We start from the raw sequence: 15,822 nt of genomic DNA, 5'->3' as shown, positions 1-15,822 counted from the left end.
CTTAGAACTCGGTGGAGTGGAGTGAAAACAAAGGTGAGGCGTGGCGTCGTTGTCTTAGTTCATGAAGCAGCTAACAGATGGCGTTGTACCAAGCTAATGAAGAAAAATTAGCCTAGACAAGTTATTGTTAGTCCATGGCGTAGGTAACAGATGGCGCTGTACAAAACTAACGAAGAAAGCAAATTCAAAAGTTGTTATATATTATTTATTTGAATGTGTTATTAACAAAAAGGTATTGCTATATTCTAAACTATGCAGTCTAGAAAACCTGATGGCGCAAAAGCGTTTTATCACAGAGACAAAGAAACTTTACGTTGTGAAGTAGTTCAAGTCAATTCATTAGCGATATTTCGAACTTTCGCAAAAGCACGCCAGACATTATTTCTTTAGCAGAGCCATTAGTAACGCATAACAAGTGGGTACAAGGAAGGGGCAATAAAACATCGAACCAGAATGCACGTTTATTTATTCATTTCCAGAAAAAAAAAACAATCACAAATTGTAAAAGCTGTCATAAAGTTCCAAATAATGTCTTTGGCGACTGTGGTACAAAAATTCGAAGGAATAGTAGAAAAAAACGGGTTATAAAGTTACCAAAAATCAGTTTCGAATTTTTGTGCGCAATAAAAGTTTTACAAAAATGTTAAATGGTAAGTATACAATGGGGACAATGCGTGTGCGGTTAGTGTGCCGCCCGCGGGCGTCAGTGCTTACGAGACTACTACCAGACTCACAAACATGCTTACACAATCAAGGATTATAATTAACAAACGTTTGTTCATAAAACTGAGTTTAATCTACTTGTATACTTATTTATTTAATGACTACATTTTTTTAAATCGTAAATTATAACTTCATAAATGTAACTAAAGGAATATTCTGAACTATTTTCTATACGTACATGAATTCATTGATCGAAACAATTTTTGATTCCTAATCAATTAATTATATGAATGAAATCTTCAATGCCTCATAAAATAACATTTATAAGCTAAATAAGGAAATCATTTAACGTAAAATTAAATAACAAAAATATATGTACAATTTAGCAATAAATAATTACAAAATAATAATAGTAAATAATGGAATCTAATAAAGACGAACATACTTTTTTATTATTTTATGTAATAATCGTTCTGAACGCATATTGGAATGGAATATAATAGATAATAATTTTTCATGAAATCTGTTGAAAGGTTTAACAACACGCCTTTGATATCGTACATAGAATGTATTATTAATTATTACTATTTCTTATTCATTGAGATCTAACATTGAATAGACACGAAACAGATGTGTTGAGTAAGCATTATATTTGCTTTACACTGAGAATATACGAAGAATGAACAACGAAATTACTGTCCTATGTGACAAGCTTGCTAGACATCCATATTGATTGAAATATCTGAAAAATTCCAATAGACAACAAGATTTCAAAAACTTCCGTATTGGTTTGACATTTACTTCAGTATTATAAAACGTTGCTCAAGCGTACATACGAGAGGGCATTGAAATCCACACTTACTTACGGATCTGATTAATTGAATCGAGTCAAAGCGAGATCCACACGCGTGAGTATCGTCCTACAACACAGGTCTTAGTAAAACGTACATTGATACTAGCAAAAATCACGGCTATTTCTATGATTAATCGTATAATTGAATACAGAAAACTATTACGAATAACTTAAATGTCCTAACTTCTAGGAGATTTTAAGTAAAACACAAATATTGTTTCAACGTTTTAGAAATGTAAAAAAACCACTTCAACAGATCAAAATCGCCAGCGAGAACATTTAGCGCCAAATTATAGTCAACGATCAAAATAACTGAAAATCTAACGTTAACACTTTAAATGCAATACATTTTACTTGCAATAATCGCTAATACTAAGTATATTATCGTAATACATAATTTAACATACACACTAGCATTAGAAATCATCTGATTCACAATAAACACAACAATATAATTGTGTTTCGGAAAAGTCACGAACGTATCGTCTGTCGTTTATTATTTCCTACTAACAAGTCTAAAATCCAACTAGATGAACTTGGGCCGCTTTTTGATTCTACAAGACTTCCATTACCACGGCTTTCACAATGCCGAAACTCATACATTTTTGATAAGCAGTCATTATTGAAGTGGCCACAGTTTTGTCAGAAATGCCTGACAGGTTTGTAGCACACAGTTATGTTGCAGTTTGTGTTGCTATAAAGATTATAGAAACATTAATTCAATTTGTTTGTGCGACGAGTACAATCACTTTCAATAATATTAAATTTTAATGGTACATGAGAAATTGAGATATCAACCAAGAAGTGGCCTTCGAGGGCCACTTTGCTTCTTCGTTTTACGATGTGTGCACACTGCTACAGTCTGTATGTTATCTATTCGAAATTCTTTTAGATTCCTTACTAAAATATGGCAAAACAGGATACTATTTATCTAACTTAACTACCCTTTCAAAGGCCTGCTTTAGATCGAAATACACAACGATAACAAAGTCTATGTACGACTTATCGAAATTACATAAATAATGTCAATTTTAGGATTCATTATAATTATTATTATCTAATATTGCAATTCATTAATAATATTTTAATTCATTAATTGTAGTTGAGAGTCATCACGCGGATAGTTGTTGAAGCTTTATGTATGCACTATGAGTTGCAGTTTTCATGCACCGTTCGGGTGGCGCTGCTACGCGATGTTGTACTCTAGACTAGTGACGCCCAACATTTCCGGCAGATTGCGGGACTTGCATGTCTACAACTAAATAAAAGTTTGTAAACTATCCAAAAACTTTTGTAAACTCGTAAATTTGTGAAATATTTAAAGTCAAGTTATAAACTTAGGCCAGGCCTTACGATAACTACTCTAAACGCGAAAGTTTTGTAGAATCAAAACACGTGCATAAGCCCGCGACCGACAAGTCGCATCGGTCGAACGAACAAAACGACCGTTTGCTGCAATCATTGTATTATGTCAAATTAGAGTCAGTTACGTGATGAGGACAAGGGACACAGGCAAAACAATCTAAGTTCAGACTTACATCAGTCTAGCTGCGACTTCGGATCGTCATGTCAAGTCGCAACAACTTACAAATAATTCGCGGTTGCAGTCTTTAGATCTTCCGTTATTACATAAACACGAAGGGAGACAAACTAAAGTCGAAGTTGGGTTCACTGACTCGTGGCTAAGTTCACATGAAACGCGAGTTAGCGCAGGTTAACGATAACCATCACACAGCGTTTAGAAAACAAAACCGTTACGGTACTATAGTTCTACTAAGTCAGCAAAAAATATTACATCGGTGTCAAAAAAAGTGCCACCACGTAAGATTCACGTTCAGATTAACACTAGCGTATTCAATTAAAGTAACGGTCATACGTAAACTCGCGCTTATGTGATGCAGTTGTAAGTAAAAACCGGGATTTGTATGTGAATAAGCTTAGCGCTGGCTCGAGGAGCGCGCTAGCTTGGACCGGCTGGCAGGCCGGCCTCGTCTCGCGGCCTACATATTGTACGCTATGTAGATGGCGTCGATCTGGTCGGACAGGAATCCGTCTCGCAGGTGCATGCGCTGCTTCTCTCCTCGCGAGTTGATGGGCACGACGCCGGGGTCGACGACTACGACGACGCCTACTATCAGGTGATGTTCCTCGAGCACGGTGTTGGTGACGAGAGGCACGAGGTTGAGAGCCTCGCTGTCGTTGCCGTCCAGCTCCACTACCACCACCAGCAGGTTCGTCCATGTGAACACGGCGCTGGAAACGGTAAACAGACATTAGTCATGTATCATGTAAAACATACATATTTCAATTAATCTACAATTTATTATCACAATAAACCTACTCATTAACGTAAAACTCCTCGATGGATTTTGATGAAATTTTAAAGTAAGGAAAGAAGTTTAATAAGAACAACTTATTACTATTATAAAAGGTAAAAGTAAAACTTACCATTCAGCGATCTTCTTGTGGCACCTCATAACGGAGTTCTCGATATCAATGGGATGATATCTCATGCCGCGCAGCATGATGGTCTCGTCGAGCGCGCCCACTACGAACACTGCGTCGTGCGTGTCGTGCGTGTCGGCGCTTATGTTCAGACTGCCGCACGCCGATGCGAGCGACTCCGTGTCACTGTCGCGCGTCACCATCGACGTGTCGTCCGACACGTGGCTAGTCGCACTGATCTCCGTGCGACGCAAGAAGCCCAAGTAGCCAGTACGCGCGTACACTTCGCCCGTATTACCCGTCACCAGCTGAGCGCTGAAGTGATCGGCGTAGTCGCTTTCGTCACCGTATATTGTGAAGTATCCACTCGCATTGTGCGGTGACTGTACCCATATTTCTCCCAGATGAGAGTCACCGCATTGGCCTTTAGTCTCCGGGTTGGCCGTGATTACTTTAACTCCAGGCAATAGTTTGCCAGACTCCATGAGGCACAGTGAATGAGGGCTGCCTCGTTCGACGAGAGAAACACGGTCATTTCTGAGTGCACGTAGATCAACGTACACAGTAGATGGTTCAGGACTAGATGCGCCTTGAAGGCAAATGGCTATGTTAACGCGGCAGCCGAACGATGTAGATACAGCGCGCGGACTGAGGCCGAGAGCAGAGAATAGTTTCGAGAACGAATTGGTCAAGTTAATGCGCGGACGCTCCTCGGCAACGACTACACATGTCCTGACGCACGCCAGGCTGATACCTTTGGCTTTGAGCGTATTGACTGAGCTGCCCAATCCTTTGGTGCATAGTTCCATGACGCCATACGAGCAGAATGTGTCTCGTACTTTGTACTGGGAGACAGCACTTAGCCACAGAGCGGGATTAATCTCGACTTCGGAGGGAGGAATGAGTATAGAGTGATGTCCGGAGTAGATGCTGCTGAGGCACCATAGAGCAAATCCAAGGCCACAGTATGGGTCGAGGCAAAGAGCGATGTGGCGAGATGGGTACAGTTCGCACGCGATTTTCATTGAACGGCACAGAGAAGTCACGGCCGCGTGGGACATTTTGATACCAGCTAACATTCCCGTAGTGGAAACGCTGAAGTCCAAGTACGCGAGCATTTCCGCGGTGGGGGCGCGGTACAGTATGGGGAGCTTCTTCTTGGGCATGTCATCCGTGTCTAGAGTGAGCGGCCAGGCCTTGCTATCGAGAACATTGCTGGCTTCTTTAGAGCGCAGCAGTTTTATCACAGATTGGTTGGAGAGGACGAGAGTGGCCTTGCTGACGTCGACGATCATCCTGACGGTGGGCAGCGTGGTGTGCAGGTTCTGCGGGTGAGGCGGGCGGATGGTGACCGGGACCGCGCCCACGTACAGACACCCGTAGAAGGCGCAAATGAGATCAAGTCCCGGTGGGAATATGAGTGCCACGTGGTCGCCCGTGTTCACGCGTCCCTTCTCCAGCAACAGATTGCCGATGCGCTCAGCTTTCTTATGCAGTTCCGCGCATGTCAGTATCTTTGATACAGCTCCCTTCGAGTTGAGCAACGTGAATATCACATGGTCTGAAGTGCTCAATGCACGCCAACGCAATATTTGAGATATGAACTGATACTGGAATTGAGAAAAAAACTCGATCAGTGATCCATTTTCACAAAAACAGAAAATACACATGTTTCAAAGGTTGATTATATACCTTTCTAGCAGCATCGGAATCATCGGTATATCCCATGTCGCGGCCCTGAGCAGATGCAAGCCGGTTGCCTTGCACCAAGTTGCCCACTATCACAGAAGCAGGGCCCACATCTAAACATATCACAAAACTTATTAATGAAATAAATTACTTTTTTACCGTTAACTTTCGAAATTCCAAATACAAATTATGTCATTGTTTAAAATATTCGTAGTAATGAAATGTTTGGCAAACAAAAAAACACAATTGCTTAGGCAGAAACAACAGCTTCTATTTAAAATATTGGCATAAACAAACGCATGAAACAAATAAAAAAACACTTTTCGCAACTTTGCATGGCTACATCTAGTTTCTATTAATTAGATTATTTATTATTATTATCTTTCATTCAAAAATATATCTTATATCTCAGCGAGGCAAATCTAAGCGCAGCTGTAATGGAATCGCATTGATACCAAAATTTAACAACCTTCACAAGATCGTACACGATTCTCTCTCAGACAAATCTCACATGACTATCGATAACATATTAATAACAGCATCAATCGCTTTTGCAGACCGCTGACAAACTCGTATTGAGAATAAGGCAACTTCTTTAACACTATAGTTCGGCCATTCAGAGAATGCGTTCCTGACACGTCGCGATTGAACTGACGACGTAACTTTGCAATGGCGTTGCAGTTACGATAAAAATATTTTTGCTGGTTGTTTACCGTTTTAACAATTGAGGAGCATTAAAACAACATTATTATATCAATAATCAATGAATGTAGTTACGTCGTCAGTTCAATCGCGACGTGTCAGGAACGCATTCTCTGAATGGCCGAACTATACTTCCTTTCATCGACTCCAATTACCAGAAAACAAACGACAATCGCAAGTAGGCCTACTCAAAACACGACAAAATATTTATTATCAAATCAGTTCATAAACTCCACTTACCAGAATGTATTTCCCTCGGCTTAGGCAGATTGGTGACGCAAGTATGTGGGCACATGAGCACATTGGCCGGGTGCAGTGTGCCTTCCAAGAAGCGGCGCTTGCATTCGCTCAAGTGAATGCCACCGAGAGGAGTCTTGGGCAAATAGTTCGGTTGAACGAGAGCCAAGCAGTAGATGCCGACTTGATGGATAGAGTCCACGGCTTGCAGAACCCGGGACATCCATTGGAATGACTGGAAGAATTACATTTGCTTGAATTGCTATGGTTTAGTTCTGATACCTCAGTGAAGATAGCTACAGGAAAAAGTGATGGTGTTATGAATTCAATTTTACGTTTTCCCGCTCTCGTTGCCTCCGAACAATATTGAGTGTTATGTTTATATTTGATTTACTGTACATTCTACTAATGTCTTACTTAATAACCACGAGCTATGAATAGTTGTGTGAAACTAAACCAAAGAACCACAAGAAAAACTCAGTACTTACTCCAGACCGAATATTTCCAGAGCAAAATAAATTGAAATAAGTTTTAAATTACGCGCTATTTTAAACACTAGATTTCATATTGGTAGTACAGGCACCAACATTCAGACTTCGTGCGGATACGGAAGTGGCTATTGCGTTCTCTGTCTATCCTGTTATGAAATACGAGACTGTTCTTCCGGCGTGTAGTGCGACTGCGTCAGTAGCGATCTAGACTTCAGGCCGAGAGCACGCTGCCCAACAAAAAACTTTATAGACTTATTGCATTCACGAGATTTACATCGCAATTTGTACATTTAAGTAAATAAAATTTTATGCTATTCGAAATATTGTATCATTTCTTCACAGTTGGATCTAAATCGATATGAAAATAGAATATTGATGAAAGTTATCGTCATCAGGAGATCATCATGAAATTTTTTTTTCTTCAATAAAATAAGTTTTTTGAGGAATTCGAAAATATGTAATGTTTCGAAATTTTGAAAACCAATATCCATACTGTAAGATGTAAAATATTAGGTATAGTGATGATTTGCAACACACGAGCATCTTTTCGAATATCGGTATTTTAGCTTTTATGACTAATCCAGTATCATATGTTGGATTGAGTATTGAAGGTGTACATAATAATTGCTACATTTTGGAACATCACTAGACTTGTTACTGCATAATAATTATGTACTCATTATGCTACTGAAAAAAAAATCGAGTTTAAGTTTGTGCTGCCCGATAAAACTAGCCGTCTATATTAATTTAGCCGTAGTTTCATAATAGTATTATCGGATTTATTGAACTGTCGAACGAAGATTTATTGCATCTCGAGATTGGAAAAGCATTATTGCTTTCCGCATCAGATATTCTCACCTCTTATTTAAAATCAACTCCTTTAAGCACTTTATCCGGATCAAGTTTTCCGTAATATCATGAATTTATTGAATGCTGCCATCGATATTTCATGCTATTCACTTTAATTTGAAATCAAGTGAAGAGGGAAATGCAGCTTTATTTTCAAGTGGAGCGCTATAATTTATGCTGCTGGTAAGCAAATAATAATATTTATTTTCTTGATTGCTGTTTACACTTCTTTTAATTAAAATGAGAGAGAACTTAATTAAATAAACTGGGAATTTAACGTAGCTTTTTAAAATGAAATTAGATTTATTTACGTGCATTTTTAGACAGGCTGCGAGCTGGGATAATATGGAATTCCATTGGAGTGGCCCGTGAGAGAATATGGCTTAAACGAACTTTGGATTAATTTTGCAAAGTTATGAACACATTCTAGCACACGTACGATAATATAACTTCACTAATAAAGTTTAACACGTACCTCTTCTTCTCCGCAATCGGGTCGTTGTTCAGCCACAATGCAGATCCTCTCGTCACGCAACACCCTGACCGAGAACACTGCTATACGGCCTCTGTAGATGAACTTCATGGGTTCCACGGCCAGCACGGTGGCGATAATGTCATCCATGTTGTGTTTACGGCCGGTCACCGTCATTAGTCCATCGCGGGATCCACACACGAAGACTAGACCTGTAGGAAATTTCAAACTTGGAATTCGTGCTTGATTCTATTTTCGTATTTTTGGTGACGTCACTTTGGATCGGCGAAGATTTTGGCTATTTTTTATTCATTTTTGGAATTCTTGAGATCTAACCCAAACTAACTTCCATGAAGACATTTTTTGTGCCTGGGTATCTATGATAAAACTGGGTTCTTTTAAAACGATTTTAAGTCGACCTGTAACTAACTTAACCATCTTCCAAGGACCGTACCGTTACAAAAATTTGACAGCGTTATATAGTTCTGATGGTAATACTATAGGTATGTACTTTCGAACTGATCTGATGATGGACCCGGAAGATAAGAACTGGAACTTCATGATGGAACATCGTATCCCAGCTGTGTTATGTGTGATTATGTATTTTTTAGTTTTTGTTAAACTATTAATGTGTTATTTACGTAATATAAACAACAATTAATATCGAGTCTTTACTTATCAATTATAAAAGTCCATCAACCCAATCAGCAGTTCATTAGCTCGATGAACAATCGAAGGTTAATTAAGAGTAAAAGCTTTCAAGATAATTAGCTTAATTACTCGCTATAATCAGGTGGAGATTCGGTCAAGATGACCACTCGTGGCTCGATACGTAAGTGATATTAATTGCTTCATAGCTCGAGCAGAAAACTGTTTATTTTGCATTCGCTGTAGTTATTGCTTTCAAGGAAAAACTATGAGTTTTATTGACTCAAAATACTTAAATATTTGTAGTTACCTATTTCAAGTTTTCTACTTTAAACACAAGTTACGGTACTTTAGACACAAGATGTTAAATTAGGATTAGAACTAAACTTTTTAGTTAATGACTCATGTATGTTCAATAGAGATAAAACTGTTCTCAGCCTAACTTCCTCGTGTGGCCTCCGTCTAACTGGGCCGGAGAATATCAGCTGCAGTTATTATTTATTTATAACAAACTTTCATACAACTCGTTCCGAACGTTAGTGGATTAGTAACACAGATACAGAGGCGAATACAACTTGTTTAGATGTTGTGGCTTTGAAATTATATTCATATTCAAATGAATGTAGTCTTTTGGTGCGAATTTGTAATTTCGCGCGTCCTATATATCAGTGTCGGGATAATACTCAAATTAGTGTACAGAAATGCAATTAATTTTAGTTAGAGGGAAATATAAAGAATTCATTTAGATGTAGAACATTCTAAATAGAATATACCGCAAAAAATAGGTTTCGTCGTCATCCACAGCTGGACAAAAGACCCTCCCTTAACTTGGAGGAATTTGCCTTTGCTCACTGCGCTGGAAATGCGGTGAGCACAGTGTGGGGTACTTAGAACTTTCTGGTGATTATATTGCTACTAGTAAAATACTTAGGTTTATTCTGTGTAATTTTAAAGTAAAAATACATATATTGACTTACCGCCAGGCCCCAAGAATCCCAGCAGGCCGCTTCTCACGTAATGTTCTTCTCCAATCGGTTCTCCATCAGCATCGAGAGGTCGCACACGGAACACGGTATTAGTGAGCCCGGGAAGACCCCAGTAACCTGAGCCGGTTGCCCCGGACAATACGCAAATTTCGCCCACTTCATCTGTCTTGCAAAGATATGCGGGACCCTCCATTTTCACAACTACTATTACGCCTGTACGGAAAAATTAGAAGGTATAATTATGTTCGAGAGCTAGATACTGTAATTACAAACTAAATACTAAAACCGATATCCGAATTGTGGTTTTATAGTTATAATTTGTAGACCAATAGATTGATAACACTAAACTAACCACACTGTCTATTTAATTGGTGAAACCGACACAGATCGATGTAAACTAACAGTAGAGGGCTAAAATAACAGTAATTGTTTATAATATGTTACACTGGTTATTTGCCGAGGTTTCACCCGTGTTCCGGAGGAAAAAAAACAAGTACCTATAAATTAGTGGTAGATGTGGTGTTAGTACTTACATGAGGGCATGACTTGTCCGCAGTCTTGCAGGGTGAGCGATGTGAGAGAGTTCTCGGCGTCGACGCGAACAACACCGTAGGATAGGCCAGACATGGAGAGTACGCCTCGACCGGCGGAGGCACCGCCGCGGCCCGCGCGACGAACGCAAACAGTCAAGGACTCGCTGCTGCATGCACAAGGGCAGATGGCATCGCCTCGCACGCCTGGCAGGAGCGAACAGAAAAAGTAGCTTTTAAAGACCTTAAGCAAATACTGTCGCACTCCTGAGTGGAGCGAACAGAGTATGCGACTTTTACTAACCAAATACTGAAAGAAATACAAGGTGGAAAGCCAATTTGATTCTAAAGAAATAGGTAATTGATCCATTAGGGTCTTTACGGGATGCCATGAAACTTTGTTACTTAGCTTTATGAGAACTTTAAGTAACGTATAATAGGTTGTGTTTGAGCTCCTAATAAAATATTTTTACCTGGTGAGACCAAAAAGGCTAAGTTACAAAATTTCGATCCTAAAAAATTTACATCCAAAATAGTTTCGTACCTTTGCTCTGGAAAACTGACAAGAACTGGTCGCAAGAAGACAGCGACCACGGGTTAGCTCCATCAGCGACTAACAGCATACGCAGTGAACTGAGTGAGATCTCCTTGTGGTCACGGGTAGCCAACAGACCCCAGTGCAAGTCGCGGGACTTCACTATAGCGACCGATGCACTATATTGAGGAAAAAAAACCGAAATATATAAAAACACTCGAAGCAAACTCTTAAGACTTAATAATATTGTCCAGGTGCGAGGCTAACTTGAGTAGCAAGATCAGTTAGTAGTGCAAATCTTTACTTTATAAACGACAACTGAGACAGCACACTTTATGTAAGCAAGCTGCTACGGTGACTGAAAATATTTACTAATTTATAAAATGAAAATTCATTAGCAGCTTTTCATGGCTCTTTTTCGCTGCTTTTAAATATAATTTTGTTAATCAGCGTCATTACATGAATAACTCTTGTAGCTGTATGTAGTTGAAGAGCTTACGAATATATTTTTTTATACAGGAATGAATTTTATCCAGTGCGCAAACTTTGTCAACTTATAGTTAAATAAGTTTTATATATACGTATATTTTTATTTTGTCGTGTTTTAGTAAAAAAAAAACTTTTTTACAAAAAAAATTAACCGACTTCCCAAAACACTAAAAAGGCAAAAAATAACTAATTTTAGGTGCATCGGCCTAGAAGTCGGTGTCTAATCAAGGATGTGCCTAAAAGTTAATTTTGCCACCGACTTCTAGGCCGATGCACCTAAAATTAGTTATTTTTTGCCTTTTTAGTGTTTTGGGAAGTCGGTTAATTTTTTTTGTAAAAAAGTTTTTTATTTACAGCTTTTCAGTGATACAAATAACTGTCACTATCCGTATAAGTAGAAAGTTCTCATCAATACAAATATTTTAAGCCCAAATACGAGGTATTTTACATATTCAGTTGTCGAGTTCCCTCGACCTTCTCTGGTCTTCATCATCAGATCAGCTCCAAACCTTCACTGTTGCAAAGATCTCGTCAATACAAATATTATAAGCCCAAACACGAGGTAGTTTACATATTCAGTTGTCGAGTTCCCTCGACCCTCTCTGGTCTCCATCATCAGGTTAGCTTCAAACCTTCACTGTTGAATAGTGCTTTCAGACATACATCTGAGTGTCAACTTTTTACCCTATGTTTGCCTACAACTTTGGAAGGTTGCTCTCGATTCCTCAGGGTTTCCATCATCAGATCCTGACCAGATGACTATGGGACCATCTGGCAGCTATTCCGCGTCGAACAAAAAAAGAATCACGTAAATCGGACAATAAACCTCGGCGTAATCGATGTACATACATAGAAAAAAAAAAAAAAAAAAAAAAAACATACCGGCCGAATTGAGAACCTCCTCCTTTTTGGGAAGTCGGTTAAAAAAGAAAAGTTATTGATATCGAAAGATGTTTATTTTGTAACCGATTGTACGGTCACAGTCGTCATAGTAGGCACGGCGGCAACGCGAAACCGGTTTACTGACGCGAGCGCTGCTCCAAGCGCGTAAGAATAGTTGGTATCCATATTTTGCTGATTTTAGGGCGGACAAAAGAATAAAAAAAAAATTTTTACTGATGATGCAGATACGTTCTGTTAATGATTCTGGACCACCAGTTTTTCTTGTGCACTGCTTAAAATTCATTCCTGTATGTTACATTTCAGACTTTAACTTTTAACTGACAGTAGCCTTGACATACTTCAACAAATCTTGTTAAACTATTGGAAGTCGATCCCTATGTTTAGTTGGGAAAAAGTGACGATATGACTTACCGGTACTTGGTGATCATGTGCATCCAGGAGGCGGGGCTGACCTTCATCAGCGCGTACGGTATGAATATAACGTGCATGCCGTTGAGCACGCTCGCTAGTACCGCGTGCCACAGCCCAGTCTCTCGCTTGAAGTCCAAAACGCACACCATGTGCTCACCCTCTGTGTAGTTGCAAGCCACTGAGAGCATGCGACTGTGGGCCAGCATTGAAGCCCTGTGGAATTATTTATCCTATAGTCTTCATGTTCTCGACAGGATCTTCCTAGTTTAAAATGCTGCGAGATTCCTTGATGAATAGAATTGTAGAAAAACATACCATGACTCATTATATTCATAAAGCTTTGATTACAGATTTTTGGTAATTACCTAGGAATTTAATTTAGTAAATAACCATCAAATTATAATTGTTATCTTTAATTTGATGGCATTACATTCACAGAAAAGATATCATTACAAACTGCTCAGTCCGAGAATGTTCATTTTGCAAAATGTCCCGACTTACAATGGAAACTTCTCAGAACATATCATACGCTGAAACTTTCTTTCATAAAATGCCCTTTGCGCACATACGGTTTCATAATCTCTCAGGCATTATTCCGGTCAAAGGAATTCAGTATTATATCACACGTGCGACCTTTCCCTTCAAAATGAAACAGCTAAATCGCATTGTTGTCAACAACTTTGTACTGCAATTTCAAGCGAGCAACTTTGTTGAGTATTTAATTACTTTTAGAAGGACTTTCATGCATGAGCTATTGTGTGTTCATTTTTGCGAAAATCTGTCGTCCATTTGAGTGTTATTTCTGTTTCGGGGAAAAATGGTGATAGGACATCGATTGTTTTTGTTGTATGGTGTGGACATTTCTGATACGCTTGACAAAAAGGGCAGCCGCAAAAGGCTTTGATTGTTGCATGTAAACATGACGGTTGTTAAAAAACATTGTTATTGCATTTTTAGTTGTTGTGCTGGTAGATATCGCATCGACACGTTGTTTTGAAACAACGTACTTTGTAACTGTATTTTATTGTTCTAGTTCAAAAGCGAATCGTCCGCGTATCTATTCATGCATGTTTTGCCGTGATTGACAATGCGAATGCACTACGTATCTACAGTACGTGAGAGCATTAACTGAAAATTGTAAGAACACGAGTGCGACAACACATTTCAGCGATAAACATAAGTGGGGACTAAACGAATATTTTGTGCTTAAGTGTGGAGCACTGCGGAAACGAGTCACCGCAGTCGCATATTCTGAGGCAGCTGCAATATTGTTCATTTTATATCCATTTGGAGAAAACGAAAGTGCATATTTTGATGTAAAAGGTGGCATAAATAACTTATTGTACTATTTATGTACAACTTAACGAAACCTATTTTGAGCTAAATAAAACCTATTTTGTTTTATAGTAATGCAACTTAAATGTTTGAATACCTTTAATTACACTCTCGTAAGTTTACAAGCCGTTCCTGGTAAACGATAACAAATGAATTGCTTACAATCTGTGAATAAATACGAGATTTGATCTGTCTTACAAAGAATCCTTGTTGTTGCATACCTCCTTTAAGTTCAGAGAAAAACATCGCAACATCAGGTCATGTTGTCGTTATTAAATTTCTTTAGAAACCAACGTTCAGTTAAAGAGGAATCGCGTGGAACTGCTCTACAATACATTTGTATTTGCTTCGTCTGTCAGCTCGCATCCTGAATGTTACGCTACAATAAATTGAATTTCAACACTGGGAGCTGCGTCTCGCCTATATGGGGATAAGGATTTAACACAAATAGATTCTAATGGAAAGCCATATTCAGGTTTAATCTTTATTACACGTTAACAGCATCAAAATGTTGTTTGTGTTAGCTTTATTACTTCGTGTACCTATCGGTAATTGAATAAGTTTTAACTAATGCATGTCTGTGTGGCTCGTTGAGAAGGCACGAGTCACGTATGCAAGACAATGTTTGTGATGACTAACACGCACTTTCGTAACTCAGCCATTCGTCACTCAGCAACTTATTTAAATGCTATGCAAATTAATGACCTCTAAAGAAAAGTGAAGACTAACTTAACATAAGAACTGACTATAGTTAATGAGGAACATAATTCAGAGTAATTTAGGTACCATTGTGACCCATATAATATGAAACCGGTAGCTTCAATTCAATCAAATGTTCGCAGCTGTTAATCCGCAGCAATGGATTTATGTAACCGTAAAAATGGTTTTACGTATTTTTAGTTTTATTTTTTTCACGTTCCATCGATGAAAATATAAATTATAATATACGCTTGTATTGCTTCGTAGAAAAGGCTTAACAAGCACGTAAAAATTAAAAGGATTATAGCTGTGAAATAAATAGCGGTTCGTTGTAGCTATTGGATTGGTCTGATGGTATGAATTCTTGGTATTGGTGTGAAATGAATTTTTAAAGGAGATCATTCAAGTCTCGAACATTTTGTACCCAAAAATGAAAGTGCCGGCCAGAATAAAAAAATAGTAGATTCTTGTAGAGGATAATGCCCTGAAGATTTTTTACTATTACAAGAATTGTCTACAATTAACCCCTAGACTGCTATTTGACTTTGAAAATCCTAAAAAATCCCACAATGTTTGGAGTATTACATTACGGCCCCAAACTGGAGAAGCCAGCCGCTGCCTTCAAACGACTCCTGCTTAACCTGGGAAGTCATCAAATGACCCCCCTCTCGCTGTGGGAAAGTCAGACTCTTACTGACTAAAACCCATGATGGGGAAACCAGGGCCGCGGTAATATTTTCGAACAATCCCGCAGCCTCGGTAGGCCTTGTCCCCGCAAAAATATCGTAGGATTCTTGTCGAGGATGCCCTGAAGATTTTTTACTATTATAAGGAACGTTTTCGGTTAACCCTCAGACTGCTATTTGAGTTTGTCGTGAATAAAAA

General features: G+C 38.7%; 1 protein-coding gene across 5 annotated transcripts in view; it reads right to left on the bottom strand.

Moving 5' to 3' along the window:
- Positions 1 to 449: 449 nt before the first annotated feature.
- LOC124644862 (disco-interacting protein 2) overlaps positions 450 to 15,822 on the bottom strand; it is a 95,378-nt gene continuing 80,005 nt past the window's right edge. For all 5 annotated transcript variants that reach the window (XM_047184485.1, XM_047184486.1, XM_047184487.1 and 2 more), the window contains 9 exons: positions 12,904 to 13,116; positions 11,110 to 11,279; positions 10,569 to 10,772; positions 10,027 to 10,248; positions 8,405 to 8,613; positions 6,593 to 6,824; positions 5,654 to 5,763; positions 3,965 to 5,571; positions 450 to 3,769 (listed from right to left, as the gene is read on the bottom strand). In XM_047184485.1, the coding sequence (XP_047040441.1) occupies positions 3,517 to 3,769; positions 3,965 to 5,571; positions 5,654 to 5,763; positions 6,593 to 6,824; positions 8,405 to 8,613; positions 10,027 to 10,248; positions 10,569 to 10,772; positions 11,110 to 11,279; positions 12,904 to 13,116 (3,220 nt within the window). In that variant the 3' untranslated portion in view covers positions 450 to 3,516. The remainder of the gene's footprint in view (positions 3,770 to 3,964; positions 5,572 to 5,653; positions 5,764 to 6,592; positions 6,825 to 8,404; positions 8,614 to 10,026; positions 10,249 to 10,568; positions 10,773 to 11,109; positions 11,280 to 12,903; positions 13,117 to 15,822) is intronic.

The sequence above is a fragment of the Helicoverpa zea genome, chromosome 31 (assembly GCF_022581195.2).
Source record: "Helicoverpa zea isolate HzStark_Cry1AcR chromosome 31, ilHelZeax1.1, whole genome shotgun sequence".
NCBI lineage: Eukaryota > Metazoa > Arthropoda > Insecta > Lepidoptera > Noctuidae > Helicoverpa > Helicoverpa zea.
This window is presented reverse-complemented; position numbering and strand designations above follow the sequence as displayed.